The 20,783-nt window shown below is 53.6% G+C and overlaps 1 protein-coding gene across 7 annotated transcripts in view; it reads left to right on the top strand.

The window, feature by feature from the left end:
- CTIF (cap binding complex dependent translation initiation factor) overlaps positions 1-19,162 on the top strand; it is a 155,745-nt gene extending 136,583 nt beyond the window's left edge. For 5 of the 7 annotated variants that reach the window (XM_074570407.1, XM_074570414.1, XM_074570413.1 and 2 more), the window contains 2 exons: positions 13,996-14,049; positions 16,436-19,162. In XM_074570407.1, the coding sequence (XP_074426508.1) occupies positions 13,996-14,049; positions 16,436-16,651 (270 nt within the window). In that variant the 3' untranslated portion in view covers positions 16,652-19,162. The remainder of the gene's footprint in view (positions 1-13,995; positions 14,050-16,435) is intronic. The other 2 variants (XM_074570411.1, XM_074570412.1) reach the window with 1 other exon arrangement.
- The last annotated feature ends 1,621 nt before the right edge of the window (positions 19,163-20,783 follow it).

Raw genomic sequence — 20,783 nt, 5'->3', positions numbered from 1 at the left:
GGGGAGGTGGGAGAGGGATGCTAAGAATAGCCTAACTTCCCCAAAATCTCTGCCCACAGCGGCATGTGTCACCTTATGGGGAAGATCTTGGCGTCTAGCAGAGTCCCCGTTCCCCTCCGCTTCCCATCACAGTCGTGACACAACCCAGCCCCGATTCTGCCAGGACCTTTCCCTGCCCACTCCTGTCTGCCCTCGCCGTGCCGTCGCCCTGCCGTCACTCTTGTCGCCTCGCCGGTATGCGGGGACACGGTGGCAACCTAGAGGTGTGCGGAAGGACATGAATTTCACGTATCGGGGACATATTTTGCTGCAGGGCAGCTCCATAAAAAGCCTTTACTAATTAGATCAAGACGTCGCGCATAAATTTGCTCCTTAAAAATACGTCTCTCCGTTCCTTAGCGGGACAGCTCTGTCCCCATGGTGCTGTTTGCCGGAGAAGAAGACTCTTAGCTTAGCTGGCATGGGTGAGCCTGAGTCTTCCCGCTCTTCTGCCCCGAAATGGTTGGTCTGTGGCTGCTCGCTCTGCCGGGTTGTGACCTTGACCCATGCCGTTCCTTTTCCATGGCTCTGGGCTGGGTTTTCATCTTGGCACCGTTTTTTTGCCATGGGCGCCTAATCCTGCCGCATAGGCCCAAGCCGGGAGACCAGGACCACCAGGACCAGCAGTGAGAGGCGCCAGGCTCTGAGATGGTTGCCGGGGCCAAAGCCAGGCTGTAGACGCAGCCGAGGAGGTGGTGGTGAGCTCTTCCAGTTGCACCCAGGAGAGGACAGGGACATTCGCACAGGCTGGCCCCGCCGGCTGTTCCGTGAGGTGGTGGAAGCTCCCCCGATCGTGCAGAGCGCTCATCCCTTGATGAGCTTCATGAAGCGCACGGGCTGGTTTCCTAGGGCAGGAGGGGGTGTCACCATGGTCTGCGAGGTTTGGGACCTCCGCTCGCCTCGGGACAGGTTCACAAGGCGTAGTAGGGCTCAGCATGGGGTTTTTTTTCCCCCTTCCTGCTGGTCAGCACATACGTCCCCGTGTACAATCTCAGCCCCACACCCCTAACTCCCCCCGCCTTGGGCATCCCCCAGGAAAGCCCCCTCCATTCTACCCAGAAGCCGGCTTAGCTCCCTCTGCCTCCATCCACCCATCCTTTGGCGATAAATCGTTACCAGAGGTGAGATAACATCTCTTCCCTCTGCCTGGCCTTTCAGCTCCTCTTGCTTTTTAGTTTCTCTCTCTCTTTTTTTTTTTTTTTTTTTTTCTTTCCTTTTTCCCTTTTCCTTTATAGCTTTGCCAAACTCGGCCAAAGGTCAGTGAGGGAGTGAGCAGGAGGAAGGGGAAAGTTGCCCGATGACTGAGGTGGGAACGTCTCTTCCCTTCCCCCTGCAAAGCTTCGTCTCTCCAGCTCCTTTCCTCCCCCCCGGCCCAGTAAAAGCTTATTAACACCATCATTAATTGCAGAGCGGGGCTGGGCGGGAGGAAGCGAGGACGGCAGCGAGGACCTCAGTGCTGGGTGGCCCGGCGAGGAGGAGCTGGGGCGTCGGGTGGCACCGCCGGTGTTATTTATCGAGCGGTGTGGATGGGTTGGTTTTGTGGGCTGGCGGGGGGGGGCGGGGGGAAAGAAAGAAAGAAATCAAAAGAGAAGTTAATTTCAGGCGAGGCTGGAGTGATAAATGCCGGGGTTTGCTGGTTAATCGAAGCGGCGTTCATCACCGTCCTCGGGGAAGCAGGCAGACCGCTGCGTTTCGATGTCCGCCACGGGAACGGGTGTTTAATCGCGGCAAAGGAAAGTTGGGTCGGAGCTGCCGTCTCGCCCGGGCAGCGTTTCGGGAACCAAAGGAGTGGCTGTGCCCCTTGGCAGAAACGTGGTCCGCACCAAGGCCCTCATCCCCGGGGGGCTCTGCCGCATCCTCCTCTGCTCCCGTTGCCTGAGCTACCTGCTGGAAAACAGGGTGGGGGGAGAAGGAAGCGTCTGCCGCCGTGTCTTGACGTGGTGACTGCCTCTCCCGGGAGCTGGGGCCCCAAAGGATCAAAAAGTTTAAATTCCAGAACCATTCTGACGGTTTGGGGTGAGATTTGTGCAGGCGGAGAGTGCCTTCACAATAAGGTCTGGTGGGGTCAATGTTGGAATTTTAGGCAAGGAGATGGTTTTCCAAAAGAAGTAAAAGGTGGGTCCAGCTCTCGTTGAAGTGGTTTGATGGAGCACGGTGAGTTTGGGTGGTGCTTTAGATCAAAACGTGGTTTTTCTGCTTGGAACATTGCGTCGTTTAAGTTGGAGAAGGGAAATGGGATGCCCAAGCCCAGCCCGAAGAGCGGCACTGACGACGGTTGGGGTCAAGGAAGGATTTGTGTGGTGAGCAGAGGAGAGCCCCTTTGCAGATGAGAACCAGAGGACTAATTGCAGCCGTCAAATCTGGGGAGCTTGGGAAAAGAATAACAAAGCAGAGAAGCTAAATAGAAATAAAAGAAAGAGCTTTCCTCCTATTCTTCCCTTGGAGCTTTGGGGAATTGAGGGCGAGCTGGAAGAGGGCATTGTTCCTGGGAAAAGGCCTTCCCTGGGGATGGTTTTGCTGCAGGCAGGGCACCACGGGCTCGGCCCTTGCCTGCTTCCAGCCCTGTCTGGCCTCACGTAGGACCAGTGGTGGCATCTAGCAGGACCATCTGACATCCTTGCTGCTGACGTGCTGACATCCTTGCTGCCCCGAAACCTCTGCCCCCTGCCCAAACACCGAGGACCGCGTTCAGCCCCGCTCCAACGCTACTTCACGTTGCACTGCACGCCCCCCAAAACCAACTAAAAGCGGGAGAACAACCGAAGGACTTTACTTCTTGCAGCCTGGCCGTGTTTCTTCTTTTCTGTGGCCTTCAGCAGAGTCAGCAAAATGTGGAAAATGGGTTGGGACCAGCAAATGTCGGTTGGTCCATCAGCGGGGCAGGAGCATTCCAGAGCGCTGTGCCTGGTACAACAAGCGCCCCGTGGCGCTTCTATGTCGTGAAGACATAGAAATAATAAATAATATTATTTGCCATCTATTGTTCACTGATTATCACCACTTTTGCCTTTCCTAGCTCTTTCCTAAGCGTGGTTGGAGCTGGCTGTTCTTCATCCAGCTCTGTGCTGCCCAAGGCTGCGTGTGCGTCAACGGGGTTGACATGTACCAGTCCAGCTCGCTGCCCCCCCTGCTTCATCCCCTGGTGCTGCTGGGAAGAAGAAGTATTATTAGGACTGGGTCCTGAGGGACCTGGCCCAGCTCTTGGTGGTGGCTGAGGTCTTCAGGGAAGGAAGGATCACAGCCAGCTTGGAGCCACAGTCGTGCTCTGCAGACGCTGGGACAGAGATGAGCGGTGTCGGGAGGTTTGGCTCCTCTTGTGTCTCAATCTCGCCCTCAGCAGATGTTGCTGGGACGCCAACCCAGAAGGTGGCTCTGGGCGCCTGGGAGCTGCCACCTTCCTGCCATCCCTCTGCCGGGAGGAGCCACTTCCAGCCGAGGTGGTTGGTTGGTGTCGGGTGCTGCTTGGGATGCATTTGTTTATTTTCATGACGCCATTCCGCAGTCAGACCTGGCTTTACAGCCAGGTAACCTGAGCAGTTGCCTATGGCAGCAGCGCGAGGAGGTGGAAAAACTGGCTTGCGGGACCTAAAGCTCGAGAGGATGCCAGGTGGCGATGTCGCTGTGGTCCCCTCAAGGCACCTTGCCGCCTGCGGTCCCACAGGGTGGGCTCTGCCCCCTCTCACCCCCCATAATAACCCTCTCCCACCCCTTACCTGCGCCCCTGTGCTCTTCTCCTGCGCGGGGCTTGTTTCTTGTTGAATGTTGAAGGTTCCTCTTGACTCCTTCCTCCAGCCTGCTGAGATCCCTCTGGATGGTAGCTCCTTGAGCACATTGAGTGCTCCCTCCAACATGGTGTCATCTCCAAACTTCACAAGAGCGTGCTCCTCAACTCCTCCAGGTCACGGATGAGGATGCTAAACAGGGCAGGTCCCGGGATAGACGCCTCGGTTCTCCTCATCACTGGCCTCCAGGTGGAGTTGAGTTGTAACCCAATAGCTACAACACCGAGCCCAACCACCCAACCAGTTTTTTTACCCATCTGGTTGTCCACCCATTATATCCTACCTTGGATACAAGGGGATTGGATTCCAGGGGTGGGAGGGAGCAGCCTTGCTGCGGCACCGTCCCACTCTCAGCCCCCACGGGTGCGTGGGACGGAGCTGTTGGGGGCAGGTTCGGAGCAAACCCCGGGAAGCGGCTCGTCACAGAGACGCTAATTAAACTGCAAAACTCCTTCGTGCGGGAGGCTGTGGCTGCAGGACCAATTCACGGAGGGGAATTGGGGGCGGGGGTGGGGGGTTATTGGGGCTGGGTGGGTTACTCCGGGGGTATCACCCTGAGCATCACCACCCGTAAGGGAGATGTGGGCATTGACCTGACCCAAGACAGATGCTTTTACGGTCTTATTTGCAACCCCGGGGGGGACCGAGGGCAGCGCCCAGGAGCGGTGAATCAGCCCCACAGAGGCGGGGGGGGGCGAGCAGAGCCGGCAGGCTGGCAGCGGGCAGGAGAGTTGCTCCTCTGCAGGGCTCGTCTCCTACCTCCAGTCTGGTTGGCAGAGACGGTCCCATTTCGGCATCGTTTAAAATCTTGGCACGCTCCCACCGCTTCCCTGCCTTGCTCGGCGCTGCTAACTGAAAGCCTCCGGGGGGTGGGGGGGGGGTGAGGGGGGGGGGGTGCAGGGAGGATAAATACACCCCGTCTAATTGCCTTTCCCCCACGTCTGAGTCTGCGGTGCAGCGTGTAGACGGGCATCCACTCCCCTCCCTTCTCTTAGTGCCTGTTATCTCCTGGGGCCATGCTGTGTAATTTAGCAAAATATTCCAACGCGGTAATTAACGTCTGAACTTCAAGAGGGCACTGCCTTTTCACTGTCTCCTTCAGAGGAAGAGAGAGAGGAAAACCTTCCCGGCTGCAGTCGGATGAGCGAGGAGGGTGGTGCTGTTTGGAAAAGAAAATTGTATCTTTTAACGTGTCGGGTGTTGTTTTTTGGTTGGGGTTTGGGTTTTTTTTTTTTTGGTTTTTTTTTTTTTAATCGCTCTCGCTTTTAAAAAAAGCATCGGCCTTTTTGAGCCAAAAAAAGGGTCTTTGACAGTGTAATGAGATGCTAGGATTTTTAAGATCATGCTCCCAGTCAGAGAATGAGACGGGATTTTCCCTTTATTGAATGAGCAGAGGCACCAAGGCACCGAAGGGACCAAAAGACTCTGACCCCACACCACCCTCCCGCCCAGGTCGCTCCACCAGGCCGGATCTGAGCAGAGAAAATAAGTCCTCTATGAAGAAGGGGACTTATTCCCCTCCTAAAAGTCCCCTTCTGGTCCTCTCTATCCGGTTCTGCAAAAATCGGTGGTTTGGTCTCCGGTCTGGCGGGACTGGGACAAACTGGCAAGCGGTTTGTAGGAGGAAAGGACGGAGGTGGGATGAGGGATGCAGGCATGGGAGGGAAGGGAATGGCGGGGAAGGAGGGAGAAAGAGGAGACTGGGAGTCAGAGACACGGGGGGAGGAAGGAGAAATGAGGAGAGCAAACAAGTGGGGAAACGTCGTGGGAATCCCGAAGAGGAGGAAGAGCGGAGAGAAAAGTCTGGGATTTGGAGCAAGCAGCGTACACTGATGCGTGGGGTGATGCGGCCCTTCGGAGCGGTGGCAGGAGGTAGCGCGCGGGAGCAGGGGTCTGCAAAGAGGAGGGACGGGCGCGCGTCTGGCTGTAGGACCAAGCTCCCGGCATGGATGTCCCAGTGCCTCCGCGCCTGCCGTGCAATAAATAAATAAATAGCCGTGCAAAAAGCTGCCCGTGCACGCAGACCCTCGTAGCTGAGCTGGCAAAACCCCTGCTGTGAACGCTGCTCGTATGGGCAAAACAAAAATTCCCTTTGATCAGCATCGTTTTCGGGCAAAGGGCAGAGTTAAGGTGAAGGAGATGAGGTGTTACGTGGGAGTGGATGAGGACAGACCAAAACAAGGTGGGCAGCATGATGTCTTTGAGCCCAGCTACTCCGTTGAGTATTTGACGGGCAGGAACATAGATTCTTGGAAAGCTACGCGCGTCGTTTCGTCCCAGCATTAAAACCGTAATGGCGTATTTTAAATAGGGGAGGGGAAATGCCACCCTTGTTTCTCTGAGACCCGCGGAGAAGGCAGAGGAAGCAATTAGGGCAGATAAAGAAATGAAGCTAGATACCATCTCACAGGATGGTCCCTCCTCCTCGCGTGGTTTTGTTTTTCTCCTTCGCCCTCCGTACCAGGCATTGTTAGTTCCCAAAAACCTTTTTCAATGGGATGTAAACACTACTGTTTGCGTCTGCCGCCATGCACTCTCTCTCTCTCTCCACGGAGCCAGGAAAGCAGAGAGCGTCCGGGCGAGCCAGGGTGGAGCCCGTCGCAATCAAGTGCGATGGTCTCGCTGCCGTTTCTTTCCACGTTTTGTGTTTCCCCGGGACCCTTGGGATGAGATCACATCCTCCTCTCCCAGGGTTATTATGTCTTCGGCCGGGCAGGATGAAGCCGGCCGTCTGGGTGGCTCGGTCGCCCTGTGCGCGCAGACTGGGTGGCTCTATCCGTCTGTCTCAACCACCTTTGGGTCCTGAAGGTCCACCTCCAGCCCAGGGGATGTGTAACCAGCAGGCTACTGTTGGATTGCAGCGTCTGGATTGATGAGTGACCAGATTTTCTTCATCATTGTCTCCAGTAATTGCCTCCTAATGGTTTCCATCTTTGCAGGAATCCCTTCTGCTGTTCCAGATCTGGGGAGAGAGAGTCATGTTTCATGGTTTCCCTTGTCTACAGTGGAAAGGAGTAGGAGGAGTTTCCCACGACTGGGTACAGGATTTTGTTTCTCTGGCCTTAATTCAATTTGCTGTTAAGTATCTCTGAGTTCCTCAGGAGCCTGACAAGGAGGATAACCAACACTTTGGTTTACTCGAGACAATAAACAAACTAATCTCTTCTTACCATCCTCCCAGGGAGTCCTGGTTGGGTAATAGGAGACCAGAAGTCTCCTCCTCAGCTGAGAGCACCACCTCGCTGTAAAAGGAGTAGGTGCCACCAATCAAACTCCTTCAAGTTGTCCAAAATACATTAGGGAACGTGCCTCCTATGGACACAGCTTTGGACACAGCCGTGCCGGCGTGAGTAGCTCCAGCCTAGAGCTCCTTTCCCCCTGTGCCACCTCCTCTGAGCAGCTGTTTATGGGACCAGCGGTGACCCATGCTGGTGGCCTCTTCCTAATGGAGCAGCGCGAGTTCCTCTTATCATGTTCTCACCCAGGCTGAGACCAGGCCACCCCAGTCAGGGCACTGGGAAGAGGGACCCCTCTATGAGGTGCGTGGGCTGGTGGCACCTTGTGCGTCTTCAGTGGCCTTGAAGACTTCACCAGATCTCCTGGGAGGGATGAGCAGAGAGAAGGACCATTGCTAGTGGACGCAGCCAGACACAGCCTGCCTCTCCCAGCTCAGCTGGCTTTTCAGAGCCCAACAAATAACATTTTGGAGCTGATCTCATACAGAGATCAGCACAGGCAGCTCCATAAGGGAAAGGTTTTCCCCAAAACTTTGTGTTTGGGCAACCTTAGCATCAAATGGCTGAGCAGAGAAGATGCCACTTACGCTTTTGGACATCTAAAGGGCTTCCGTTTCCAGGTGCTCGCTTGTTTCTTCTCTAGGGAAAGGTCTCGCCTGACTTCCCTAGCTCCCAGGATACGCCCAGAGAGGGACTTGGACCCCTTTAGAGAGGGTGGCACTGACGCAGCTTGTTGGTGGGTGCAAGATCAGCCCAGCTGACCTTCTGATGTCCCGGGTCGAGGAGCCGACACGTCTAATGGGAGCAGATTGTAGAAATCCTGAAGCTGGCCTTGCTGGTGGAGTGTTTCGTAATTACTCATCCCCCCACACCCTCGTTTGTACTTTGCATTTTCCCCAGTCTTGGCTGTTTTCACCACCCCGTGCCTTGCGACAATAAGAAAAGTGGAGTTGTAGCAATTGCCTGGAGCTCAGAGAAGTGCGTGACTCTCCCCACGCAGAGCAGCCGAGCAGTCCCATGGATCTTATCTCGGGCATCTTCCTTAAAGACTTGCGACAGTAGGTCGATAAGGGGCCGCTGGAAAAGCAGCAAATTGCTATTGATGTCTTTCCGCGGAGAGCCTGTGAAATGCAGCAGAACTGGCTTGTGCTCCCAGGAGGACCCATCTAGCAGACCACGGGGCTTGCAGAAGGTTTTTGGGGCAGGAGTTCCCCAACGGCGGTCTGTTAGACCACCAAGAGCGCCTGCAGAGCCGTGTCAGTGGGACGAGCACGTCCTGCGCCTTCACGGCGCTCACGGTTGTAGGGGATGGTCATAGAACCGTAGAGTCACAGAATGGTTTGGGTTGGAAGAGACCTTTCAAGGCCATCTAGTCCAACGAGCAGGGACATCTTCAACTAGATCGGGTTGCTCAGAGCCCCGTCCAACCTGGCCTGGAATGTTTCCAGGGTCGGGGCATCTCCCACCTCTCTGGGCAACCTGGGCCAGTGTCTCACCACCCTCATTGGAAAAAAATTCTTCGTTCTGTCTCGTCTGAATCTCCCCTCTTTTAGTTTAAAACCATCGCCCCTTGTCCCGTCGCAACAGGTCCCACTAAAAAGTCCATCCCCATCTTTCTGTAAAGCCCCCTTCTAAGGGGGTGTCCGTGATGATCCCGACCACAGAGGTGGAACAGAGCCGTCTTCGCAAGGACAAAGTCCACCACAGCCCTTCCCAAGGGCTCCACTGGTTAAAAACAGGACTGGGGAGCAGCATCTCTCCTGCACCCTTTCAAGTACGATACGGTCATTCTGCTTAAGCTCCAAGCGGCTCAAGTAGCTGGTTTTTTCCTTCTTCCTAATCGAAACGTGTCTCCGTTTTCACCCGTTGCCTCGTTTTACACCAGGTTGCTGGTTGCCCCACCTGGATGAAGCGTTTGCAACACGTCGGTTCCTCTGCGGTCGTGGTCCGCGCTTCCCAGGGGGAATACCAGCGGGCACCTCCTCGTGACCTAGACGTTAGATGAAAAGCATACCTGTGGGCAGGGACCGAGGTTGCGAGGCTGGAGCTTCACGCCCCAGGCTGTCTGGATGTCCGTGCGTGTTGCCACCTGGATGGATGAACCTGAGCTGGGCGGATTGAACCTGAGCTGCCCGCCGGGGGGAGCCGGGGCAAGCGGCGCGTGGGCTGCGGTCGGTCCAGCTTTCACTGGGTCTCAAAGACGTCCCAACCCCGCCATGGCTCTGGGTGGATGTTTTCAAGCTTTCTGCGCTTTGACGTTGGAGTCATTGCCGAAGCATCAGAAAGCGCTGCATGCTAAGAGGTAGTTTGTGGCAAGCGTTGCTTGTATGTCATTTTGCAAGCGATATCACACACAATAATTAGTACTGTGCCTCGCAGGAGAAATATCGTTGCAGCTGGAAAGGGTAATGTATGCATTGGGCTGCTCCCACTCCATCTCCCAGGCAGAATTGCTGAAGAACACAATTAAACCTGCGCGGTTGGGTGATAAGGGACGGCAGGGCAGGTTCTCCGGTCCTGCTCGTGGCGTGGGCACCCCTGAGAATCCCAAGTAAGCACTTTAGCTTCTCAGCAGCTCAGATGATGTCAGAAAGCAGATAATAAACCCAAATATTCGTGGGGATGTGAATCCCGTCCGCTTAGCGCTCTGGTTTGCTCCCGGTGCTCTACACCCCATAGATGTGCATCCCTTGCTGTTCAGGAGGACCGAGCTGGTTCCCTCCGTGATGAAGCGCAGCTGCAGTTTTGGGGCTTCTTTGCCCCCTCCACCACTGTTGCATGCCTACCCCACGGGGCGTATGATGCTTACCTCTGCAAAGGTGTGAAGAGCAGGTTTTGGGGCCACAGAAGGCAGGGGAGAGTGGTCCCAGTAGCACGCCACGGAAACCGGTTGCACTCGAGAGACACCCTGCAAGGCGCTGCAGCTCCCCCACCACCCAGCACTTCCAGGAGCAGACCTTACAATTTATTTTGGGTTGCTTACGAAAATATTTAGCACCCGGAGCCTGGGCACGCCGGCCTCGCGGAGGCCCTTGCCCGGTGCTCCATCTCACAGCAGGACACAGAAATTTGGAAGAGGAGGAGCCCGATATCTTCCACCGCCCTGCAGAGCTGCTAGTCCGGCACCAGAAACAAAAGTGAGAAGTCTTTCGCAACCGAGGTTGGGTATTATATGACTGGCCGGGCAGATTCTGGCATGCAGCCTCCTCTCTTAGGAAATCAAGCAGACTCTTTGTCTGCTTTCCAGCAGGAACTGCTGCTTTCGTTGCCCGGCTTCGCCCGATACGGGGGAAACCGGCTGGAGAGCAAAGGGAAGTTTTTTTCTCGCAGACAGCCCCAGCCTCCGGGGGATGATTACAGGTTAAACCGAGAAGCGTGTGAGTCTCATCTCACCTGCCCTGTTGTCTGCCTCGCGCTCCTTTTTTCGACTCCCTCGTCCCCGTTCGTCAGCCGGTTCGAACCGTGTGGGAACTTGGTGGAGAAGGATGGGACGGTGCCCGTGGTGGGATTTGGGCAGATGCACGCAGCAGGGAGGAGCAGTTATAAATAGTTAAATGAATAATAATTCCAATGTGGGAGTGCCAATTTAATGGGTATAACGTGTTTACGTTAAAATATTTTAAGTACAATATGAATTAGATTGCAAATGGTGAATGCAATTGGTTGGGTTCAGGTTTATGGTCACGCAAGTGCCGGTACTTCAGGGTCGTGATTTCCCTGGAGGTCTCCAAGCGTTTGCACTGGTGTTTTCTTGCGGTGCCATCAGGGCAACCACCCTACTGCTTTGGGGTGCCTGGTGCCCACATGGGGCAGCCGTGGGTGAGGATGAAGCACCCTTTGAGAAATACAAGCAAGATGTCATCGGTGGGTGGGGACATCGATGGCAGGACCCCAGGCAGTGGTGCAACTCTTGCCGTCTGTCTTCAGCAGCGGTTCAGTGCCCATGCCAAGCTAGGGAGAGCAAACTGGGCTCCTCGCTGTCCTCCTGCCCCAGCACGTAGGGGTCAGGAGCAAATAGCTGGTGCCTATACCCCGGGGAAGCTCCAGACCCCCCCCATCCAGCATGCTAGAAACGTAGTTATGATCAGGAACACGCAGAGAAACGGTGACGTCTTTCTGATCCTCCTGAACTATGATCGTTGCACTCATGCAGTTGGCTGGCAACCATCTGTGGCCATCAACTTGAGACTCTGGTTCCTGGAGCACCAGCAGATCTGCCTACTGGGCCCTGCTCTGCTGCGCAGGGCCATACCTGAGTTTGGTGGGCGGGTTGTGGGCCTCCCCGACCCATGTATCAGAGGCAGAGGTTGAACTGTGGCCCTTGGGACTGGGATCTCTTGGTGCTTTGATGGAGCACTGGAGCTTATCGTGCCTGGATGGATGAGTTGGGGCACATGGTGCCTGGATGGACGAGGTGGGGCACGCAATGCCTCAACAGAGCAATGGAGAGCGTGGTGCTTGGATGGATGAGGTGGAACACGTGGTGCCTCGGTGGACGAGGTGGAACACGTGGTGCCCTGATGGATAAGATGGAGCACATACATTCTCCTTGTTCAGATGAAGTCCAGGAGGGCAGCATGAAGGAAGAGGGTGCCTGCCCGAATCTGGTGGTGGGATGTAGTCTCTTGTTTCGCCGTAGGTGGATAAGACTATTCCTCATTAGCCAAATATCCGAGCACTTGACAGCGACGTATTCATCCTCACAACCGTCTTTTGAGGTAGTGAAGCTTGTCCCAACTCTGCGGGTGGGAAGTTGGGGTAAGGAAAGTCCAAGTGACGTTACAGCCTTTCCCTGACCGCGTATCCCTGGCAGAAAGCAGGATCATGGAGGAGACCACGACAAAGGGCGGGCTAGAATCGGGCCACCGTAGGTCCTTCCTAATCAATCCGAACTCCACTTTTCTTGCTTTAATTTTCCACATTTACTGAAGAATAGCAAAAATAGGAAAGGTGAATATATATTTAATTTGCAGCCCTGCTTCATGCCGTGCTCACGAGCGGAATACCCCGGCGCTGAATTTCTGCCTGTGTATATTTGTCCCTAATTGTTTTTGGGGTTGTTTTTTTTTTTTTTTCCTTCTTCTTGTTGAGTTTAAAATAATCTCATGGGGGTTATTTTTTGCGAAGAATCTGCGAACTGTTTGTGAGAACTTATCTCGGAGCACGCGGCTTGGGCTTCGCGAACATTTTCCAAACAACTCAGCAGAAAGATAAACTTGGGGGGGGGGCGGGAGGGGACGGCTTGCATGTCTTCAAAACCCTGGCTGAACCTTTGGCTACTGCGAGATAAAAACCGATGGACCACATGCTCATCGAGATGCTGTAAACACCGTCTTCAAAGCAAACGAAACGGCGCTCTGCTGAAAACAGCAGAGGGGGAAGACAAAACTTCGAGAGCAACGATACTTCCTTGAATTACCTCTTTTTTTTTTTCTTTCTTTCTTTCTTTTTTTTTTTTTTTTCCCCCTAGCCGTTTTCCAGCGGTTGTGGGGCTGCTAAACAAACCGGCGTTTGTTTGTAAAGAAAAGGAAACGCGAAAAAATGAGAGCGGGAAGGGGAGATGATAAGGCTGAGAATCAGAAGTGCGATTTTAACTAAAGGACGTGACGACTTCGGAGCCCGTTTCGTTCCGATGAGCGATTTTGATGGGGGCAGTTTTCATTAAGTCCAGCCACTTTGCCAAAGTTGGCCTTTCCCTGACGAATTCCAGGTACTAATAAAGCCAGTTTCCCCGATTTTTCTCCTTTTTCTCAGTGTTCAGTGCATGCCCTCGAGCTCCCCGCTGCGTGCAGGGATGAGCCGAGGGCCAGCAAGGTTTTTTCAACCCAAGGTGATGGGGTGGAAGCGGCCGTGGCTTCAAGTGTTGCCAGCGCCGGTGATTTTATCAGCCGCCTCGTGGTACAGTGTTTTTCGTAACGCTCGCTCTGTCGGCCGATTGAGAAACTCCGGATTTTTTTTTTATCTGCTTGAAAAACAACCAGAAAACTCTGCTTTCTCTTGTGGTTTTAGCAAAAAAAAAAAAACTAAAAACCAAAAACCTGAAACGGTGGCGGCGTGTGCGTGACAAAGTCACAAAGCTGAAAACAAAGCAAAATGTGTATTTTGGATCCGGTTTCGGGGGGCCCTTGCTCGTGGTTTCGAGCTTTGTGGGGTGAGATGTGTTGAGCTCCTACGCTTCGCCGTTGCCAGGTAGAGCCGTTGACCCTCGCCGCGTGCCCCAACTCTGACCCCAGAGGGGCGAGCACCTTCCTTCGCCATCCCGTGCCATGCACAGCAACCTTCTGGGTCTCTCTTGAAAGTTCCTGGTGCTCACAAGCTCCTGTTCGTCATACAAAGTCCCTGGGTTGGAGTTGATGCCCCCAAGACGCCGTGGTTTCACCGCAACCCGTTGCGCTCGCGCCGCTGTACAATCAGTCGAGAAGGAGCCGTATTAATTACGGCGTGTCGCCTGCGACGCTTGCCCATCAGGTCATTTTGCGGCTGTTCAAAGTGTCCCCACGGGGACGGAGAGGTTCGGTGGGGGGTGGCTGCCTCTCGGGCAGAGCCCTTCCCTTCCAAACAGCCGCTCCCAGGGCCGTGCTGCTCGAGTGTTGTCATCTGATGGTGGTATTTAGGCGCCGCGTATGTGAAACGAGTGCGTTTTCTCATACCATGGGATTAAAAAAGCAATGTAACCTAAATAAAATTGATTCTGCAAGCCGTTGATGTAAATTATCTATATTATGCCCCACTTGCTGGCTCACTTTACCCTGTGCTTTGCCACTGTTTCTCTTAATTTTTTTGTTTTGATAATCTCTTCCCTCCCCTTTTTCTGATTTTGTGTCCTTTCCTCCTGGAAGCGGCAAACGCCACGCTGGACAAAGAGATGGAAGAAGGCTCATAAAGGAGGACGAGGAGGTCACACGTTTCTCACCGCCTCTGTCTTCTCTCTTTTGCAGTTGTTGCAATCTCAGGATGTGAAGGAAGACGCTGTGCTTTGCTGCTCCATGGAGGTAGGGAAGCACCTACATCACCCGCCCTGGTCCTCATTGCTTTGTCCCTTGGGTGCTCAGTTGTGCTAGTAGATGTTTCCCAACAGTCGTGTTGCCTCTTTGCGTCACAGAATCAGAGAATCGCAGAATGGTTTGGGTGGAAGGGACCTTTTAAGGCCATCTAGTCCAACCCCCCTGCCATGAGCAGGGACAACTTCCACTAAATCAGGTTGCCCGGAGCCTCGTCCAACCTGGCCTGGAATGTTTCCAGGGACGGGGCATCTCCCACCTCTCTGGGCAACCTGGGCCAGTGTCTCACCATCCTCACTGGAAAAAAATTCTTCCATGTATCCACTCTGAATCTTCCCTCTTTCAGTTTAAAGCCACCACCCCTTGTCTTGTCCCAACCGGCCCTACTAAAAAGTTTGTCCCCATCTTTCTTCTAAGCCCCCTTTAACTACCAAAAGGCTGCAACAAGGTCTCCCCGGAGCTTTCTCTTCTCCAGGCTGAACCCCCCCAACTCTCTCAGCCTGTCCCCACAGCGGAGGGGCTCCAGCCCTCAGAGCGTCTTCGTGGCCTCCTCTGGACCCATTCCCAACAGGTCCACGTCTTTCCTATGCTGAGGACTCCAGAGCTGGACGCAGTACCGCAGGAGGGGTCTCACCAGAGCGGAGCAGATAAAAGGCATCACCGTGAGATAAGAGACGGCCCTTGAGACTCTTATCCCTGGGCTTTTGATGCAAAAGGGTTGGTAGCTGGGGCCCCACCACAAAATTACATCATCCTGGTTCCTTCAGATCTCACCCTGCATTTATTTTTTAAGCCCAAAAACACCTGTCTTGGAGCAAAAGCTGCCCCGTGGCTCACACGGAGAGGTTTGCTGTGCTCAGCAGCAGCTTTGCAGAGAAATCCTGGTGCAAGTGTAGCAGAGTTTCATTAACTTTGCTTTTGGGGAGTGATGGGCCCGTGGGGACGGCTGCTTTGCTTGCAGAGAGCGGTCGAAATCGCCGCCTGAATGCTTGAAATTCAGCAAAGCGACACCTCGACCCAGGAGGAGAACTTTACATTTTTAAGGTTAGGACTTTGGGGAGCTTCTGCGTTCGAGCCCCGTGAGCCTTCCGTGATGGTGGACTCATCACCGCCCCCTCCACACTCGGACCTTCTCCTCTCTGAGACCACCTAGGGCTTAACGCTGCTCCAGGGTGGCTCTCCGAGGAGTAATTGTTTAAAAAACAAAAAAAAAACAAAAAAAAACCCAAAAAAAACAAAAACCCTTGGCTGTCCTCAGGGAAGCGGCACGACGGGTATAAATGCAGATCTCGGCAGGGCGGGATTTGTTATGCATACAGGAGGGCTCTGCTTATTCCGATTAATGACTGGGAGTCACTGACAGCTGTGAATCAGCGCGTAAATGAAGGGCCAGGTAGAAGGCAGGGCTACCACATCACAGCCCGCGCTTTGTTTTGACAATAGCCTGAGTTTTAGGTGGGATTTTTTTTTTTCTTTTTTCTTTTCTTTTCTTTTTTTTTTTTTTTTTTTTTTTTTTTTTTTTCCAAAGCAATCTAGCGTCGCCGCCTTTGAAGTCAGTGGGAGCTGAACCATTCGCTCCTCCAGCGGCCCGGCGCGGATGCTTTTGAAAACCTCGCCCTTCATGTTCAGCTCTCTTGGAGCCGGCTGCCGGGTGGTTTTGGTTTTCAAAAGCCATGAGACGCCTTTAACCTTGCCTGCCCGCCCCGCCGCATCAAACGGGGGAGGACAGGAGGGGTGGAGAGCGTCTACGAAAGCCAGCACGGTGTTTTAATATCATCGAATCAGCCCAGAAAACCAACCGTATCCTGGGCTGCAGCACAAGAAGCGTGGCCAGCAGGTCGAGGGAGGTGATTCTCGAGGCCAACAAAGATGCTGGGAGGCCTGGAGGACCTCTGCTGGGAGGACAGGCTGAGAGAGCTGAGGGTGCTCAGCCTGGAGAAGAGAAGGCTCCGCGGAGACCTTCCAGCCCCTTCCAGTCCTTCAGGGGGCTCCTGGAAAGCTGGGGAGGGACTCTGGATGAGGGAGGGGAGCCATGGGATGAGGGGGAACGGTTTTAAACTGGAAGAGGGGAGATTGAGATGAGATCTGAGGAAGAAACTCTTTCCTGTGAAGGTGGTGAGCCCCTGGCGGAGGTTGCCCAGAGAAGCTGTGGCTGCCCCATCCCTGGAGGTGTTGAAGGCCAGGTTGGCCGGGGCTTGGAGCAACCTGGGCTGGTGGGAGATGTCCCTGCCCAGGGCAGGGGGTGGCACTGGGTGGTCTTTAAGGTCCCTTCCAACCCAAACCATTCTATGATTCTATGATAATCATAAAGTATCTCAAGTTGGAAGAGACCCCTAAGGATCAGTATGCCATGGTTGACCTCTTCTTCTCCTCACAGCTGCAGAGCACCGGCCGGCTGCTGGAGGAGCAACTGCCCGAGATGATGACGGAGCTGTTGGCGATAGCACGCGACAAGATGCTGTGTCCCTCTGAGTCCATGCTGACGCGGTCCCTGCTGCTGGAGGTCATCGAGCTGCACGCCAACAACTGGAACCCCCTGACGCCCACCATCACGCAGTACTACAACAAGACCATCCAAAAACTGACGGCTTGAGGGGCAGGGCAAGGTGGGGTGGGAAGGGCCGAGAAGAAGACATGCACCATGACGGGCTGCGGCGAGAGCTTTTCCGATTTAAATCCCCCAGCAGACCAAACCCCAGCATGCTCGAGAATACGTTCGTGGGGTGGGGAGGGAGAAGCATGTTTCTTTTTCAGCCGCGTCGCCAAGTGCCACCCCTCTTCCCCGCCGTGGTTTTCTTTTAGGGGGCTTCTTTTTCTGAACTCATTGCTCCAGCAGCGGCAGCAGCAGCAGCAGCAAACGCATCCCGCCGGGTTATTGTTTGGCTTTCGAAAGAAGACGGAGAATTTGGGGGGAAAAAAAGAGGAAAAAAAACAAAAAAAAACCGAATCCAAGTAGGGGCTAGTATTGTTTTCACGCCGTCCTCCTGCCTTGCCCCGGCCAACTGGCAGGAGACAGCAGGCAGCAGATGTCTCGGGAGGACAAAGCCAGACACACACTACACCAGACGCTCGTAATTGATGGCTTTTGTCGAGCCGGGGACTTGCGTTAGGTTTTTCTCCCCCCCCGCAACCTTCCTCTTGTCTTCGACTTTCTGTGTGTGTGTGTGTGTCCCCTTCCCCGTCCCCCCCCGCCCCCGCTACTCACCACCCCTTCGAAAGCGGATCGGAGAGCGGGACGACTTTCTTATTTGCACTGGGTTTTCTTTTTTTCTCGAGCGTTTGTATTTTCTTCTTATTTTCTTGTTTATCGTCGAACGGACAATTGCGAGCGGCTCGGAGACGGGGGAAGCGACGCCTTCCCGCGAGCTGCCTCATGGTTTACGTGAAGATGCTGCAGCAGAAGGAGTATTTTGAAGGAGTCCAAAAGCCACCGCAGAAGTAACGTAGCCACCGTTGTCTTGCCAGTAACCTCCTCGATGGATTGAGAAATGAGTCGTCGTAGCCGGGAGCTCTAAGAAACAGGGGATTCTGCGGCTCTTGCTGTTCAAGTTGCCGTTATCCTTCAGACGCTATAACCCATTTAATTTTATTTTTTTTTGTAATAATTTTTTTTTTGTTTGTTGCCATTGAAGGAGTGCTTTATTGTAATTACTGTCATGGTTGTAATTATGCATTTAAATCCAGGCCTGGTATAGTCGGGCCTAATAATGTACAGGGCAAGGGAGAAATGAAGGTTTGACGTTCTTCTTTGGAGACTGGTAAAGAGAAGACAAGATGTGAATAGCAAAAAGGAGAGAAAAAGAAGAGGAAAAAGTAGGAAAAGCCAAATATAGAGGTTTTGAGCCTGGCTTCTAACTAGTTGAATTTGCGAACCTGTGCGTGCGGTCTACAGGAGCGGCTCTGTCCCGCGATGGGTCTAAGTGACACCGTGTCCTTGAGGGATGGGTGACGTCTTCGGAAGGGGAGAGTTGCTCGGGGATCCCCGGGTTGCTCCGCGCTGGAGCATCCCGAGGGAGAGGATGGCCGTGGAGGGTGATGGCGAGATGCCGTCTGGGCGAGGAAATGCCTGGAGGGCGAAGATGTTGGTACGGGGGGACACGCCACGCTGTTACAGCGCTCCCCGAAGCATGAACAAGACTTGGTGGTCTCCTTATTTGCTTGTCTAGCGATTCTTTTACCTACTAAATCGCTTCTGGTGCTTATTTTGGTGAAGCCTAATGGGGGCGCGCGCTGCCCCGTCTCGTCCGTGCAGTAGAAGAGGAGCCAAGGAAAGCCCGATGTCGGCAGCCCGTCCTGTTTTCTTCCCGTTACTTGATTTACTTTCCTTTCCCGGTGATAAGAAGAGAATTTATGCCACGGCGCCGGCATGTACGGAGCCCGGACCAAGCAGGCTGGGTCAAAACTCAGCAGCTCGAACCCGTTTTTCCAAGCAAAACGTTGAATTTCTGGTGGCTTCTAGAGAAGAGAGATTTCACCCCAACCTCTTTGGACGTGCAGTATGTTCTCGGGTGCCTTATGAATGTGTCGGTCTGTCCGCGATGGGGAGGAAGCTTTCGCTGCGTAATTTACAAAGGACAGATATTTTCAGCAGAAAATGCGTTGCAGGAGACGAGAGTCCCGATGCTGCGGTTCCACATTATTTGGATTTTCATCTGGTTGTCCGCTGCCGCGGCTTCTAATCCGCGCACGGAGCAAGAGGAGCGAGCTGGAAACGGGAGCATCAATTTTCCCGTCTACCCCGAAAGCAGCCAAATTATTGCGGGATGCACTGGACTTGGCCGGAAAAATGAATTTCTGCTTCGTGGATTCGAACCCTGGAGCTTGGCGTGGTGACGGCGCCTTGCGTTGGGTCAGCTTCGTTAGTAGCAATGGGGTTTGGTAGTATTAATGAGCAGCTGAACTTGATTAAGGCGGCAAAGCCCATCAGTATTATAAGGCTCAGGGTTGCGGACGTTGCTTGAGAAGGGGATTTAACACCCGTCGCCTGATGGGTCGGGGTGCCAGGGATCCTGCCGGCAGCGATCCAGACCGCCGCTCCGGCCCCTGCAGCTTCTCCCTTCCCCTTCCCCCAGAATTTGCTCTCGGGATATAGTGAAAGAAGGGGAAAAAAAAGAAAAAAAGAAAAAAAAAAAAAAGAAAAACCCAGAGAATTGGAGATTTTGCGTCTAAAAACCTGACTTTTCACCCCTCAGTGCATCAGGAGGCGTTCAGAGGCGAAGTGTAAGCCACGTGGCAGTATTCCTGCTTAAGCATTTCCTACCGGCCGCGAGGGTTTGTTCAGTTTTCCCACCGGGGCGCAATCCTGCAACCCCCAGCGACTGGCCTCGGCCCGTGACGTTCCCCTCCAGCGCTGGGATTTCTCCCGCCGAAGAACTTTTATGTGAAATCCGTCGGTTTTTTTTTCATGTCTCGCCGTTTATCTCCGCTGTTTAACGTACGTTCATCCAGCCATTAACCGCTTCGGTACGTCCGTCGGTCCGTTCATACGTGAGAATCAAAACGTTGACCAAAAATGGGTTGTTGGGTTTGGTTTGGTTTGGTTTTTTTTTTTTTTTTCTCCCAAAATTACGTGCTGCCGCTGGTATGTTTCCGAAGTCCATCAGCAGGAAGCCGATGGCACCGTTAACCGTGGTACCGCGTTGGGCAAACAGGTGCCACGAGGTCGTTCGATGGAGCAGGACGGGGAGCGACGCTGGGAAGGTTTTGGGGCTTCCTCGTGAGAGCACCTAGGGGATGTCGTGGAGTATTTTCTTCTCTTTTTTTGGGCGGGGGGGGCTTTCTTCAGAAACGGTCGCCAAAGAGCGTTAATTCTACAACGTGCATTTTTGAAGGCGCGTGAAGCCGCCGGCGACGTCTCCCCGAATTAGCCAGATTCCGTCTTCGCTGCTCAATAAAAGTGGGGTTTTAATACTTTTCCCCCCTACGGTTACATCGCCAAAGGGGAAAATAACCTCTTCGGGCCAAATACGTGTGGGGCCAAACCTCGGGCTGGTGTAAAGGCGAGTGGCTGAAGCATCTGCAGAGGAGCGATGCTCTCCGTCGCCGCCGCCGCGCCGGTCCCCCTCGGATGCAGAGCAGGTTTGCCGGCTCCCTGCCGGCCTCGCCAGCATCGAATTCACCTCATTCCCCCTGAAATTCTTTCCCAAACTGAAGATTTTTGCTACCCGCAAAGTGACTTGCTCGGTTTTTCCCCCTGAGGGGATTTCACCCCCCGTCGGAGAATTCTCATGTGTGTGGAGGTGAAATAAAAATGGGGGGGGGGAAGGAAAAATAAGCAATTTGCTCGGTTCCCCTCTTCCCCCGAAGGAGATTAATTAGTATCTATTCTTGGCATGATTGATGGCTTTGAAGGAAAACTTGTCAGAATAACTTATGATTTATTTTCAGGCTTATTTTTATAGCAGCCCTCACTTGGAAGTCTCTCAAAATCTTCCATAGGATTAATTTTTTATTATTATTTTTTTTTTGGTCATTTCCCTGCTGGGTATTTTATGGCTTTACACTAATTTTGCTCTTTTTTTGGTGTTAGCTCTTAGCCGGTCCCGGTGATACTTGCAGGATTTTTTTTCAGGAGAAACGACGCTAAGGGTCGCAAAGTCCACCGTCGACCGCCAAGGGAGCCGCGGCGTCTTGCGGCACGCGGAGTTAACGCCAGCCGTTCACTATTGGTGTTCGTTTGTTTTGGTTGGGTTTTTTGGGGGTTTTTTTTGTTTTTGTTTTTTTTT

The sequence above is a fragment of the Larus michahellis genome, chromosome Z (genome assembly GCF_964199755.1).
Source record: "Larus michahellis chromosome Z, bLarMic1.1, whole genome shotgun sequence".
Taxonomy (NCBI): Eukaryota; Metazoa; Chordata; class Aves; order Charadriiformes; family Laridae; genus Larus; species Larus michahellis.
This window is presented reverse-complemented; position numbering and strand designations above follow the sequence as displayed.